The 13,853-nt window shown below is 42.3% G+C and overlaps 1 protein-coding gene across 2 annotated transcripts; it reads right to left on the reverse strand.

Moving 5' to 3' along the window:
- Nucleotides 1-232: 232 nt before the first annotated feature.
- oxnad1 (oxidoreductase NAD-binding domain containing 1) lies at nucleotides 233-8,741 on the reverse strand. 2 transcript variants are annotated; one of them, XM_037092053.1, is made up of 8 exons: nucleotides 8,585-8,741; nucleotides 7,919-8,036; nucleotides 7,329-7,395; nucleotides 7,064-7,167; nucleotides 4,499-4,640; nucleotides 2,653-2,898; nucleotides 2,385-2,493; nucleotides 233-2,188 (listed from the first exon to the last, which is right to left on the reverse strand). In XM_037092053.1, exons 2-8 carry the CDS (start codon nucleotides 8,023-8,025, stop codon nucleotides 2,031-2,033), a joined length of 933 nt encoding a protein of 310 aa, XP_036947948.1. In that variant the 5' UTR covers nucleotides 8,026-8,036; nucleotides 8,585-8,741; the 3' UTR covers nucleotides 233-2,030. The 2 variants fall into 2 exon arrangements, with proteins under 2 accessions (XP_036947948.1, XP_036947947.1); XM_037092052.1 differs by having other exon boundaries at nucleotides 7,329-7,398; nucleotides 8,585-8,740.
- Nucleotides 8,742-13,853: the final 5,112 nt, after the last annotated feature.

Genomic DNA, 13,853 nt, shown 5'->3' on the forward strand with positions numbered 1-13,853 from the left:
TACTGGCATAAACAGTTTTCCTCGTATGAGGAAGAAATGCAGAAACAACTCGAAAATGAGTCTCAAAAGCGCAACCCCCCACTGAGAGACGACTACAAGCAGCTCGCAACCATCTCCGAGGGATGTTCAGTGATCCAAGCCAATCAGAGACCACCTGGAGGTTCCATTACAGTGCACCATGGGATACTCACTCCACCCCAGGATGAGAAACCGTTTATGGGTAGTGGATGTATGTGATTGAGTGGAAGTGTGTGTGTGTGTGTGTGAGAGAGAGAGAGATGCACTGCGTTTGCATGTAACAGTGTGAGAGTGAGTAAACTGGGCGGGGACACTGGCCAAGATGTGGGAGATTGTTAAGTTTACATGTGAGTAAAATGTGAAAAACAGTTGCTCCAATGTAACTCAAAGTTAAAACCCGATCTCTGCAATCCTCAGTCCTGCAAATAAATAGCTCTGAGTTATTTCACCAAGTATATAAACACATAGTATAACACCTAAGAACTCATTTAAAAGTAGCAGAGGTATTTTGATAGAAGAGAATGAGTCAGTCCTTAAAACAATGTAAAATAACAGTACAGATTGAGCTTCAATGTGTCTGTGATCCAACAGGATTTAAAGCGATTGACATTTTAGGAAATGCTCTCATTTGCTTTCTTGCCGAGAGTTTGATAAGATGATCTACAACACACTCGCATCTGTCCACTAAATAAAGAGCTAAAGATCGTTTCAAATGTTCTGCCTGAAGCCAGTTAGGGCTGAAAAATAAAGCCAGTGCAGAAACGCCAGAGACTGCAGTTCTTCAAATGGCCCTTGAGGTGCTGGATCCGAAAGGTGAGTCGATCCACATGTTGCCTGAAATTACTACAAATTTAAAAATTCAATTATTAAAATTAACCCTAACTTAACAGCAGATATGAGAAGCAGAAAACACTGTTTTGGTACTGCTAGTTTCCCTACACGTGTCAACCGTACAGAGGAAGAATTTTATACATCTCAATTTAATTACGTTAAGGCTTAAAGTGAAACATAAACGTCAGGCAGCTGGTGCTCTAACTATACTTTGGGAACTAGCTAAGCTACTGGCTGTAGCTTCACGTTTGGCAAACAAGCACAAGAGTAGTGGTGATCATCTCATCGAAGATTTTGCAAGGAACAAAATTAACATTTCCCCAAATGTCAAATTATTGCTTTAAAAAGGTGCAATATGTGAGAATTGGACACCTTGAATTCACACTCCAAGAGTCCTCACCAGTGTAACTGCTGCAAACTGTCTTCTACTTATACACCCATGACTGTGGCTACTGTTAGCTTGTTAGCTCAGTTAGCTGGACCACTAGGGAAGTGTTGGTGTCAACACTGCTAGCAGAGGAGCTTTGGACCGCAGGGAGTAAGAGGTATTCAGGCCCAGGACGAGCTGGTTATAGATATCTGATGGACAAAAATGATATTACTTTACTTTCTGTTGCAAGTTGTTGTTAATTTTTTTTTTTACGTTTTCAACTAAAATTCGCACATATTGCACCTTAAACATGTCTGCATAGATAAATTAGTGCGTAAACATTGTTTAAAAGTTGGATTAAAACTGGATATAATTCATTAATTTAGAGCACTGCATGTTTAAACTGAAAATGAGATTTGAAGATGTGCAACTGCTGTTTCACAATGTGTTTATCTTAAAGATCTGTGTTTTACTCAGCATGGCTGAGCAGTGTTTTTTCCAGAATTGTTAGTTCAGTTTTCCTCTTTAAATCATAAGAATAAAACTCATCTGTATTGTGTCTGTGAGGCAGCTGCTAGCTGAAGAGTGGGCGGTCCCAGTGGTCTATGATGGATCAGGCACAGGTTGCAGCAGTCGGGATCAGAGGGTCAACTTCTTCAAGCATCTGAGCACTCACACTAATGTCCATAATACTCCGTATGTCAGTTGCTCTCCATTCACACCACACCTCATACACCCTCCCCTGAAGACTGCAAAGAGGAGTGCAAGCCAGGAGTACAACCCTGTAGGATTCTGGGAATCGTAGGAGGTTCTACCACCACTTCTCGAAGAGGATTCTGTCTTTTGTGAGGCCCATATCCATGAGGGATTTTGAAATTGCTTCAATCATGGGCGGAGGGCCACACAGGAAGCACAAAGTCCTCTGAGGGTCCACGTGAGTCCTCAACTCCTCCTCAGTGATTCTCCCACCTGTGGAGATACAAGGGACGTCAATCAATTAATCAAGACTCAGTCTGTCATGTGGAACTTTGATGGTGCCTGTTCTACATGATGACAGAGATAAATCAACAAAGACAGAGTACGGTAGAATGTGACAGTAACTAAATCATGGCTGGTAAACAAAGAGAAGTATGTGCATGCGTGTGTGTGTATGGTTATTACTTACAGCTGACAAATGGCTGGAGGTGTGGGTCGACATCTGCGCTCTGTTGCGTGACGTGCAAGTCACAGGACAACTTGTCAGGAAACTCCCGACACGCCTCGATGATCGAGCTCTGGGAACACAGGGTAGGTTTTAATACTTGTGTGAAAGTGATTCTCCTTACACACTGCAGCACACCTGCCACAATATTGCTGATATACACATGGAAACTGTTGTACATCTGGCAGAGATATTCAAAGTTGAAGGACGCAAGTTTCTGAAAAGAGCACACCTTGAAGAGCAGCTCCTGAGTGTTCTTGGCGCTGTAGTAGAGGTGGGCAGAGCCGATGTTGTAGTCCCGCCCACCAGAAGCCCGGCTGAGGTGTAGCAGATCTGTGGTGTGCAACAGGATGGAGTACAAGGGATTGATCCCTACGCCGCCGGCTACCAGCAGCAGATCCACAGAGGGGTCAGAAGGCGACGGGTCAAAGAAGAAATCCCCACCAACACGCATGGCCACCTGGGAGCCCACTGTACACTGAGGAGGAGGAGGAGGGAGGAGGGAGGAGGGAGGAGGAGGAGGGAGCAGTTAAAATAAAGACACAAAGAGGAGAAAGCAACAGACTGTGTTGAGCTGCTTAACTTAAACACACAGAGCTCCTAACATTTCTCTGTGCACAGCCGCTGAGATGCAACTTTTGAAAAAATGAAAGAAATTACAAGAAAGGTTCAGCTTTAACTGCATCGCAGTGCCAAGAAAAAAGAAAAAAAAAAAAACACTGATAGATTCATATGCACACACAACAAACCTCTGCTCTGCTACCAGTGGAAGCAGCTTCACAAGTTGCACCAAGAAGATCTTTTGAAGTCAAAAGGAGCAGTAAATATGCCTCCGTCTGCTTTTGTACACATATGAGCGCAAGTATACACAACAATGCTCCCGCTCTTAATCTGCTATCATGGTCCCTCCACTATTCCTGCTCGCAGAGAGGAGTCAGAGCGCAAAATCAAACAAAATAGATCATCAAACGATCCCAGAGCAGAGCGCTGTAAGTCTCCAAACACTCAAACACATCACACCACTTTCTGATATTTATTTGCACGCAGCGGAGTAGCTGAAAGCTATTTATTAAGGCCCGTCATCAAACACAGAAGCTGCAAACAAACATGCAGAGTACAGAAATGGAAGGGAGAGGTAAGCAGGAGGCAAACATTGTTCATATTCAGACAAATACTCGCACACACTCGCAGGATTAAGTAAAGCTACCTTTTGGAGCACGTTCGTGTGAACATGACACAATAATCTGCAGCGAAGACGTCACATTTTTTATGCAAAAAGCAAAGACTGAGCAAACTTCAAATCTTTCTTCAATGAAGTTATTGCACCTTTATTAAGTATTCAGACGACTTTGATGGACTCTGTGTGGAGGCTTACCGGCTGTGTTGTTTACACACAAACACCAGCTTCACTGCTCATCACAACTATCACAACTCCACGACACAGACCAGTCATTTACTTTCTATAATGTATTATTTTGGCCTTTACTGGCTTTATTTATAGAACAGCTTGGAGAGATGACAGGAAATGGCATGAGAGAGAGTGGGAAGGACGCAGCCTGTGTACATGAACTCTAACCAACTAAACTCCTGTAATGTAACTTTCTCCTACAGGTAATCCCACTCCTTTTGCAGGTCGGACACACAAAATAAAAGAAATAAATTCTGAAAATATCACCTGACTTGCCTTTTTCCCTTTCTTGCTTCACTTATTTTAGAACATCCAGTGGTGTGAGAATGTGGCAGTCTTCATTTCTTACCTTGATAACGCTATTTCTCAACACCCTGATCCTTTTTCATCACTCCTTTTCTTTCTACACCTCGTCTGGCACCTTCACATGGTTTCAACATCTCACTCATGTGCACACTAGCAATGTAAGCTTCCAAATCATCAGATGACCAGGCAGCAGTCCATTCAGGCTTTCAATGATATACTTCTTGATATATCACAGATGATATATCACAGCTCACCTCTCCAAAAATCAAACTAAGGTCAAACCTGAACGCTAAAGCTGACCAGAGTTGTTGAAGCATCTTGGATGAAAATAAAAACAGTGTAATATACGACCGTCCTCACTCACCGCGGTGTGGACCCAGTGTGCAGGGGGGTGTCTGGCGTATTTGACGGCCAGTTCGACAACACCCTCCCTCTGCAGCAAACCCGGGCTGGAGCACATGGAGAATCCTCCCACCTTCTCCACGCCCGGGATGAAGAAATCCACCCTGCAAACACAACACACAGTTAGTTCAACAGTTATTCAGTCAGTCAGTGGGTTTAATACTTTAGTTTATTTAAACTTTATTCACATCTAGACTAAAACCCATGAAGTCAGCACTGTGGAGGTTGAAGATAGCTTAGGCCAATGCCTAAATTTAATTTTGAAGCCTTTATTGGCTGATAGAACCCTGAGGAAATATATCTATGTATCCCAAGTGGTTGAAAATGTGTTCCTGTTCTTCACTCTAACATGACAAGATGAAGTCTGATCATGTATGTGTTATTGTTGTCGTTGTTGTAAAACATATCTACAATCACTACCTTTACCGAGTTTCACACTAGGTTATGCTGGTTGTAAATATAGCTGACGTTTCAGACCTCTAAACAATAGTTACTAGAAGAACAGAAACAGGCTGAACTGAGGGTCAGTGTGTGAATGAATGGAACGTGGCGCCCTCTGACCTCAGCCAAGTTGCAGCCTGTTCCAGAAACCAAACAGAACAAAACCAAACCAGATGGAAAGTTGCCTGCTGGTAAGTTTAAACAAAGTGAAGCGTCCCAGTCTTAACGCGCCACATGGTCACATCTGTCCATCACCGAGCGCAGCAGAGAACTCCCAAAGGAAAACAGCGGTGCCTAACAGTTGGGCTAATGTTTCACCAATACAATGACCCACTGTTACACTAGAGAGAGACACTGACTGTGCAACCCTCAGATGCATCATAAATATGGATCTGCCTTGAAGACGCACACATATGTTTCCCCCACCTCCTCCTCCTCCTCCTCTTCCCCCTCCACCCCCTCCTCCTCCTCCTCCTCCTCTCCCACCTGGAAGCAAACAACTAAACAGTCCTTTTTCTTTCAAAATTTCAGAAACACTGAGACTCGAGGATTTCCATCCATTTACATTCATTATCAGGCACCGCAGGGCAACCGGCTGCCAGTTTTTATATCTCACCACCGCCCACCTACAGTATGGGCTCCTGTGCATATACTGCATGTGCAGGGTACGCTAATTAACACTGGCAACACTGACTGACAGACTGAGAGTCAGGAAAAAAAAGCTCTGCCTTCATCGAAGAAGTTTATAACTTGCTGTTATGATTATAAGAAAGTCGCTGGAAGTTAGCTTGAAAGCTCAAACACTTCCATCACAACATCGCTGAGCAGACAGAAGCAAACCACTGTGTCTCAGACGACTTTCACGTCAGCGCTGCCAGTGTACAACCAACCCAGCGCATACAGAGGTTTCATACAAACATCAGAGCAAACTCCAGCTTATAAAGTCTCCAAATATTTGCTGCTCATCCTTATTTAGTAAAAAGCTCTAATTGATTCTCAAGCTTTGATTGTTCCTGTCGCTGTTGAGACACGTTTCTTCAAAACACATTCCTTCTTCTTATCAACATGAATCTGGAGCCTGTTCACATGATGACTGTGATGTAGGACTGTAAACTCCTGTTCGCTGTAAAAGTTCTGTGAGAAGAGAAAAACACCGGGCCGATGAACTCAAACACAATGCTGCCACCTCGTGGTTACTACGAGCATTACACGCACCATGAACGGGCTCTAGAGGGATGTTTCACTAAGTAAACTCACTTCTGGCAGGTTTTGCTTATTTTTTGTTTCATCAAGAAAGCATTACTGTGGTAACTTCTGAGATCTGAGGTTTAAAAGGCTAATGATGCATTCATGCAATGTTAGCAGAACAGGGGATGCAAAGAAAAGTTCTGCAAGATTGTATTTTGTGTTCATGCCAGCCTCGGTGGTTTTGAAACATTTGTCACGAGTTTGTTGTCACATACATGTGGCAGTGGGCGGCGATACTGAAAGCCTCTGAATTTCCCAACTATGTGGGTGACATGAGAGGGGTATTGCTCATTATTACTCTGAACAATATGCTGTGAACACACTATAAGTATGACTTCTTACTAAGGATGGGTGATTTCACGATTCATTTCTCAGGCGAATCATAGAGATTGTGGTATTTAATGTCACCCACATCTAATTTTTGTTACCACAGCTGAATATCTTGAATAAATCCAACAATCCTGCCAACTGAACCAAGTGAAAGGCTGAAGGTTTACTCAAGCATTTCAGCATTTTAATATATCTCCGCAGGAAGGGAGGATGATCAGCATGGATTATAGTCCAAGACAACTTCCTTAGTGATCACTGCAGTTAGAAACAGTGGTGATGAAAGTGTGTCCAGCATTTTCTTAGATACTTTTTAATTTTTTAGTTCAACTTAATCAGGACAAGTGCAGGCGTGTGTTTTTTTAATGGATGTACTTACTTACATATGTACTTACATAACAGCACTGTTGCTTTTGTCCTGTTATAAATATGAGAATGTTCTGTAGCTTGTTCTGCAATAATGCATGCTTATGAATATGATGGTCAAGTGTGAATGTAAGTATCTACTCACCACTGTCCTGCTCTGAAGCTGAAGTCTGGGTGGACAGCTATTCTCAAACGTTTCACCGAGTCAGACTCGTTCATGATGCCACAGACTTGAGCTGGATACAGAGCCTGTGTTAGGCAGCCAGTCAAGCAAACAACACACACACATACATACACAAGAGAGTTAGGACTGGGTTAATAGTCTCAGGACTGACTGCTGGCAATAACTTGTTAACAGGTGAAGCAGGTAACAGTCACAATTACTACAAATCTACAGATAATCAACTTACAGATTGTCTGGAGTTGCTCGCTGTTCTCTCCAGATGGTCCATTTGCCTTTTGGAAGTCATATTCCTTCTACTGAAAAAAGAGGCAACTTTAGTCGGTTGTCGGTGGACAAACACGCTACAGAAGAGCTACACAGCAGCATTATGTGACAAGAGTATTCAAAAACAGCCAGTGGACTTTGCCCTCATGGCCAGCAAGCTTAAAGGGCCAGTCACCAAAACATACAACTCACAGCCAGCTGTGTGTAGCCGTGCACACACAGAGGCCTGATACATTTTGAGATGCTGGCCACTGACATCATTAATGTTTATTTACATATAACAGAGGCAAATAGTCTTTTGCTTGTGGGACTCAAAAACTGAATTATGTAGCAGCTGCCAGTGTGGCTACGTAATGTTCAGAGTACCTGAAAAAACCTGTGTCATCATTTGGGTGAAGTGACCCTTTAAGTTAAGTAGATCAGACAACAAACAAGCATTTCTCTGTAAAAACTACAATTCCCTTGTTGTCAGCTTCCACAGTGGCTCAGGGGGGAGCAGCCATGACAGCAGAGCACAACACACACAGCCTGTTTGTTCCACATGAAGCTCACCTTGTGACGGAGCTGGAGCTCCGCAGCCGGCAGCAGAGCAGACCGGCGGCCGGACGCGGCAGGCTGAAGCTTCGGGCAGCGGAGGACAAGAAACACGGGACGCTCATGGCGACCTGGGCTGATGTGAGAAAAGAGTAGAGAACATCTGCTGTTAGCTTCCACAGCTAGCAACGGTGATGTCCAGCTGAGCATCACATATGTGGACACTGTCAGTACATTCACCTGTAGCAGGTGAGGCCCCCTAACAACACAGTTGAACCTAAACGTCACCCCTCTGGGTGGGAGGGCACATCACACCAAACTCCCCTCACGGAATACTCTAGTAAACCGGACATTCATGTCAGGTAATTCCCACCTGAATGGCCAGAAAAATGTGCCTCAAACCCACAACATAACTAATAATCCTCGCTGTCACCCACCGATGTGTGTATTGAAAGACGAGGATGAATGTTAGAGAGGCATACCGAGCCTATGAACTTACACACTGATAAAAAGCGGTGAACAGAATTATTGTGATTATTTCAAATGGAGTTTGGTGTGACCTCCTCCGTCATGCTAGTGATGGTTAGCTCGCTAGCTAACGCTGCTAGCAAGCCAACGCCGGTTTGTTTGACACAGACTCACAATACGACAGCACACAACGAGCTCCTGGGCGGATTCTCTCACCGAGATGAGATGGCGCTCTGTCTTTTATCAGATGAAGCTCATGTTCTTCTTCAGTATCTTCGGGATAACCTTGGTCACATTATGATTACATGACAGGAGTGATGTCTTCTTCGTCTACTTCTTTGAGGGTTCCTGCCGCTTCTTCTTCTGCTGCTGCTACTTGAGGCGCTGTGCAGTCCGTGTGTTGCAGCAGCGCCCTCTGCTGGATGGCGACTAGACTCTGTGAGTCCGTATGGAGCAGATTTCCATCACTCTTCTCCCACTTGTAATATTCCATCCAACACAAGCGTGTAGGCAAACACAATATTGATCCTTCAGATGTCAGCAGTGTGTTCAGAGCTTCTGGGCTTGAAATGTCTTGAATGCTGCCACCAGTGGTTGAAAGAAACACATTATGTGTAGATTACTGTAGCTCTGTTTGCTAAACACAATAATAATACAGTTTCATGGCTATTCGATGGATAAATATATATTATATATAAGGCACAATTATGTGGAATCATAGATTATATTTAGATCTTTGGAGTGAGGTTGCTCAATTGTTTCCTCTTAAAGTGAAAGTCTGTCTGGATGTGTTGATGACTGTGTGGTCCAGTTGTTCTGATCTTTTGGGTCCATACTGCCCTGAAATGCATAATTGCACAGCTCACATTTGCGCTGTTTCATTATTATTATTATTGTCGTTGCTTTTTGATTTGTTTTTCATATGCCACCTTTAAAATTGCTTTATTTTGTATGGTTTTGTTGTGTATATTTCTTTTTACATTGTTGGTATTCTGTGGACAGAAGAGGGAAGAATTTCATTGTACAAGGGAACATGTTTCTTTACTGTGCATATGACATTAAACACTTTGAATCTTGAATCTCAAGCTAGAGATGTTTTTTTTGCTGCTGGTTTTATTGTCGCCACTGGCATCAAATATAACCTGTTCATTATTATGAAGCCTGTGATGTCACAACAGATAATCAGGAATGAAATGTGTCTCCATCTGGTGGTCAAATAACACGTTGCGTGCATGTTTTTTGTGGTGAGAAGCAGCCAGAACTTTAAGTCTGCTGCTTCTTCAGGTTGGTCACATCTTTAGTGTCGATATCAGAGTTTGCAGTCTGTGAGAGTGAGAGTCAAGCTTCAGTGTGCCGAACCAAAGCTACAAGAGGGAGTAAATATAAAACACAAATAGCAAATATAAGCATGGATATAAACATGAGGTACAGAAAATATCTGGACATTTCAGTAGATAAAATGAGTTCAGGAAGTCCACAAAATGTGTTCTGGTTTAGTTTCTTTATTTCTGATGTTACAAGGAACCAGCACCAGAAAAATGATACAACAATCATGACTAAGAAATTCAAAGGAAACAAAAGACGTAGAACGTAGTGATGCGGGTCAAAGTCAAGAGCCCTCAGTAGAAGGTCAGTTCAGTCAACCGTGTGTGTGTATGTGTGTGTGTGTGTGTGTGTGTGTGTGTGTGTGTGTGTGTGTGTGTGGAGGCAGACAATTAAAACTAAAAGTAACCAGTAATTGTTAGATTCCTTTCTGCATTCCTGAAGTTTCACGTTTAGCGTCTGTGTTGTTAATCAGGTAAAGCTGCGGCGAGTTTCAGCTGCTCATAGTTTAATAACTCCAGAAGAAGAAAAGCGGCTGAACAATGCAATCCTCAAATCGAGCACACAATGTGACATCGAAACTCATTCCAGAGCTCGGCCTGCTCCACCCAAATGCTCAGGAAGAGACTACTACTGCTTGTTTGTTTAGTGTGTACATTTCCTGGTACTTTTCAAGCTGTGACCCCCCACTGTGAGCACGAACATGTGCATGTGTTCACCTGTGAGGTAAACAGTGTTTAGAGTGTGTGAGAGGGCCATTAAACCTGGTCTGTGTGGTCGGACACAGCAGCCGCTCACTTCCTCAGACAGCTCGTTGTTAGCTGACTCTACCAGTCCAACTGGCTGCCTACCTGCTGTCTTTCCCATGGCTAGCACACCTTGGTTCAACCTGTTGTTCAGTGACAAATAGAGATTTTCTGGTTTATCACGACACAATGACTTACAGGACGCACACGACACACTTGTGATGCAAGCACATTACAGTCATCATCGCACACAAAAGCACAAGCGTAGACGTGTAGTTTGCACGCAGTTTGAACAGAGTCAACATAACTATTTATGCATGTCTCAATGAGTCACTTTGTTGTGTTTACAGAGCAGCCAAATATAGAATATACAGTCACTGCACACACAACACAACCGTTCTGCCACAGAAATCTGATTTCATGACGACAATAACGTTCTTTTTCTTGGCACTGTAAAGGTTTTTATTCATTTATCTGTGTATGTATTATATGTTTAAGCACTGAGGTCATAAAGTCAGTGTAAGTGTTTTATTCAACTGCATTATATTCGTCATCCATCCAACACGGCTGTAAATAGGAAGTGCAATAAAGGTTAAACAGCTCTCAATATAAAATTGTCATAAAGTCACTGTAATAATGAACAGATCATTATATTCAGACACTTCTAACAATGTCATCAGTATGGTTCATTATGAGCTCCGTACAGACAGAAGTCACAGCAGGGCTGATTTACTGGACAGGTGTACCAAAGAGAAGTGAACACAGAGTGTATAGATCATGATCACACCTTGGTGGGATTTTAAATGTACTATATTGAAATCATAAACAGCATGTTTTTGACATTTGACAGCTCTTAAGTGTTATTCATGGTGGACAAACTGCCAATATAAAAATAAATACATTAATAAATCAGTATGTCATTAAATGTGTTATTTTATTGAGACTTTATCTATTTATTTTTGATTTTGGTATTTTTGTCCTCCACAGTTATTGACTCCAGATCATCTGTAACTAAGCATTTTCTATTACATGAACATTTTCCATTTCACTAGAAGTTCAATGTTACGTGTCAAAAGTTATTTAATGCAATTTAATACAGTTTTCCTAAAATATTGGGTCCATGGGAATAAATGAAATAACTCAGCCTGATTGAAGTGAATTGATACAGACTTAAATGTAAACCTTATTTCTTTATTACATTAAGAGTTAAGAGGAACTTCTATGTGTTCAAGTTCAGTATTTAATTCCTCAACAACTACATTAAAAGTAATGCTTTTCAATTTGGTTATTCTGTTTCTTGTAATAAATCATACATCTGTTTTTTAAATCTAAAATGCATTGACTCAACATGAGAGACAAATCATTTCATCAGAAGTCATCCTCACAGCTGTGTGTGATGCAGCTTGTGATGGAAGAAAGATGGTCGACCGTGTCTTAATGGAAACAGACCCAGGTGAAGGGTAATACTGTATTAGTCTCTGTTTCAGTCTCTCCCTACAACGTCTCTACACATTCTCCACATTCCTCTCCGTCTCAATGGGCAAATATCCAGATTTCACCCCTGAGGGAATCCTTCAGTCAAAACTGGAACATGTTTGATGACGGATGGTGCTCTCGGGGTGGAGTGCCTGAAGTTTACAGTGCAGCTTGATATCTAAGAAAATCTCAGCATGGATGTTTCTCTTATCTGATGTGGGTCAAGTTAAAGATCAACTTTCAGTGAGACTACCTGCACATGATGGGAGATATGAAGTGGAGAGGCAGAGCAAAGCTGAGCGGTGATATAATAACATCCTGTGATTGTTATGACGCTGTTCAGACCAGAAGAAGATGCTGGGTGAGTAGGAAATAAGCAGGAAAAGTGTAATTATCTTCATATTTATCAGATAATAATTGCAAGAAAATGTGAAAGATAAACTGGTTGTTAAATGTAAGAGTTTACTTCTGTAACATTTTAAAAAGAGTAAATGTTGCATTTTTACTCTTATCTGGACAAAACCAAACGTTCTCCTGAGCCACTGTTTACAGATATTTAACAGATGAAATCTATTGATCCATTAATGAAGAAAAGAGACATCAGATTCATTGATAATGAAAATAATCAGTTGAAAATTAAGGATATTAATCTCTGGGTGCATCATCTACAATGTTTATGTCTGTGTGCATAAATGTGCGTGACCATCGCCTCCATGCATACCTGTGTGTGAGCGCGGGCAGGATAAAGTACGATGAAGGAAGTGTCGGTGGTGCGGTGATGAAATGACTGGCTGGAGTTTCGACTAAGATGGGAGATGGAGGAGAGGGAGTCCCCCAGGTATGCAGGCAGGCCACCTGCTGCTGAGGGAGACAGACATGGTACACATTCCTGTTGCCACAACAGCTATCGCTCAAACATTTTGGAGGAGGGAGACGAAAGGCATTCCCTGCTTCCTCCCTCCTCTCTCTGTTTCTGTCTCATCTCAGCTCGGACCAGGTCTTCCCTGTTGGCACCGACCCACACAGAAACCGTTTCTTTCATTCCGCAGGTGAACCAAAGAACAAAGCTTTCTCAGCGTAACGTCAAGGAGAAGTGGTTTCCTCTGTGATACTTTGAAACTTGGCTTTTACACAACAGATGGTTTAAGAATGGCAGAAGAAAGCTTTATGTTGCACTGCACAACTTTCATTTTCTATTTTATCCCATAACATTAATTAGATGCAAATGCACCACCCAGTCACACAAACACAAATTCAAACTCACACTATGAAATTACTTCTGATAAAGTGCCCTTTACCAACAGCTTATATTTTGTAACTAGTACGTCAGTTAGAATCATCAACAGCTTGCACATTGCCATGCTGTGTTCGGGGATAAAAAACAAAAACAAACAACCAGCAAAAATGCCCACACGGTAGATGAAACATGATGAAGTGTGGTTTGAACACACACAGCTGGAGGTCACCACTGCTGCACGACATTTTCTTAGCACATCTGAATATTATATGTGAAGTGTCCCTAATGTATAATAAAGCACAGCTCTGAGATAATTATAGGTATCCTAAATACTCCTGACAGTGCACCAGGTTTAATAAGCTCTTCATGGAGTTAAATGTGACTGAAGTGACTAGTACTAACTTTTGTAATGTCAAGTTTTGAGAAGGATTTAAAAAAGCAGAATCTGTCAAATAATGTCATCTATGTTCCTCTATAATGGATCTGACTGAGGCTCCTCTGGGACATGGTGGAGTCAGACAGACGGTACACGCTGCATGAAACTGTAAAGACACTGACACCAGAGTTGGACTTGAAAGTGCAGAAGGAGGACGAGCAGAGGCATCCGGAAGCACCCCAGCATGTGAAACTGGCGCCAGGCCAGACTGCTTCCCCTCACTTAATGTGAACTTACAGCAGCAACAATTGCACGTCTGGTGCAGCG

This window comes from Acanthopagrus latus, chromosome 3 (genome assembly GCF_904848185.1).
Source record: "Acanthopagrus latus isolate v.2019 chromosome 3, fAcaLat1.1, whole genome shotgun sequence".
Taxonomy (NCBI): domain Eukaryota; kingdom Metazoa; phylum Chordata; class Actinopteri; order Spariformes; family Sparidae; genus Acanthopagrus; species Acanthopagrus latus.

Bases quoted from the DNA above. Each gene is read 5' to 3' on its own strand.
- oxnad1 (XM_037092052.1), bottom strand. From the start codon at position 8,025: ATGAGCGTCCCGTGTTTCTTGTCCTCCGCTGCCCGAAGCTTCAGCCTG. The intron at 2,899-4,498 runs GTGAGTGAGGAC...CCTCCTCCTCAG, and splicing joins CACACTGGGTCCACACCGCG to TGTACAGTGGGCTCCCAGGT. The intron at 2,189-2,384 runs GTAAGTAATAAC...GTATCTCCACAG, and splicing joins CCTCCAGCCATTTGTCAGCT to GTGGGAGAATCACTGAGGAG.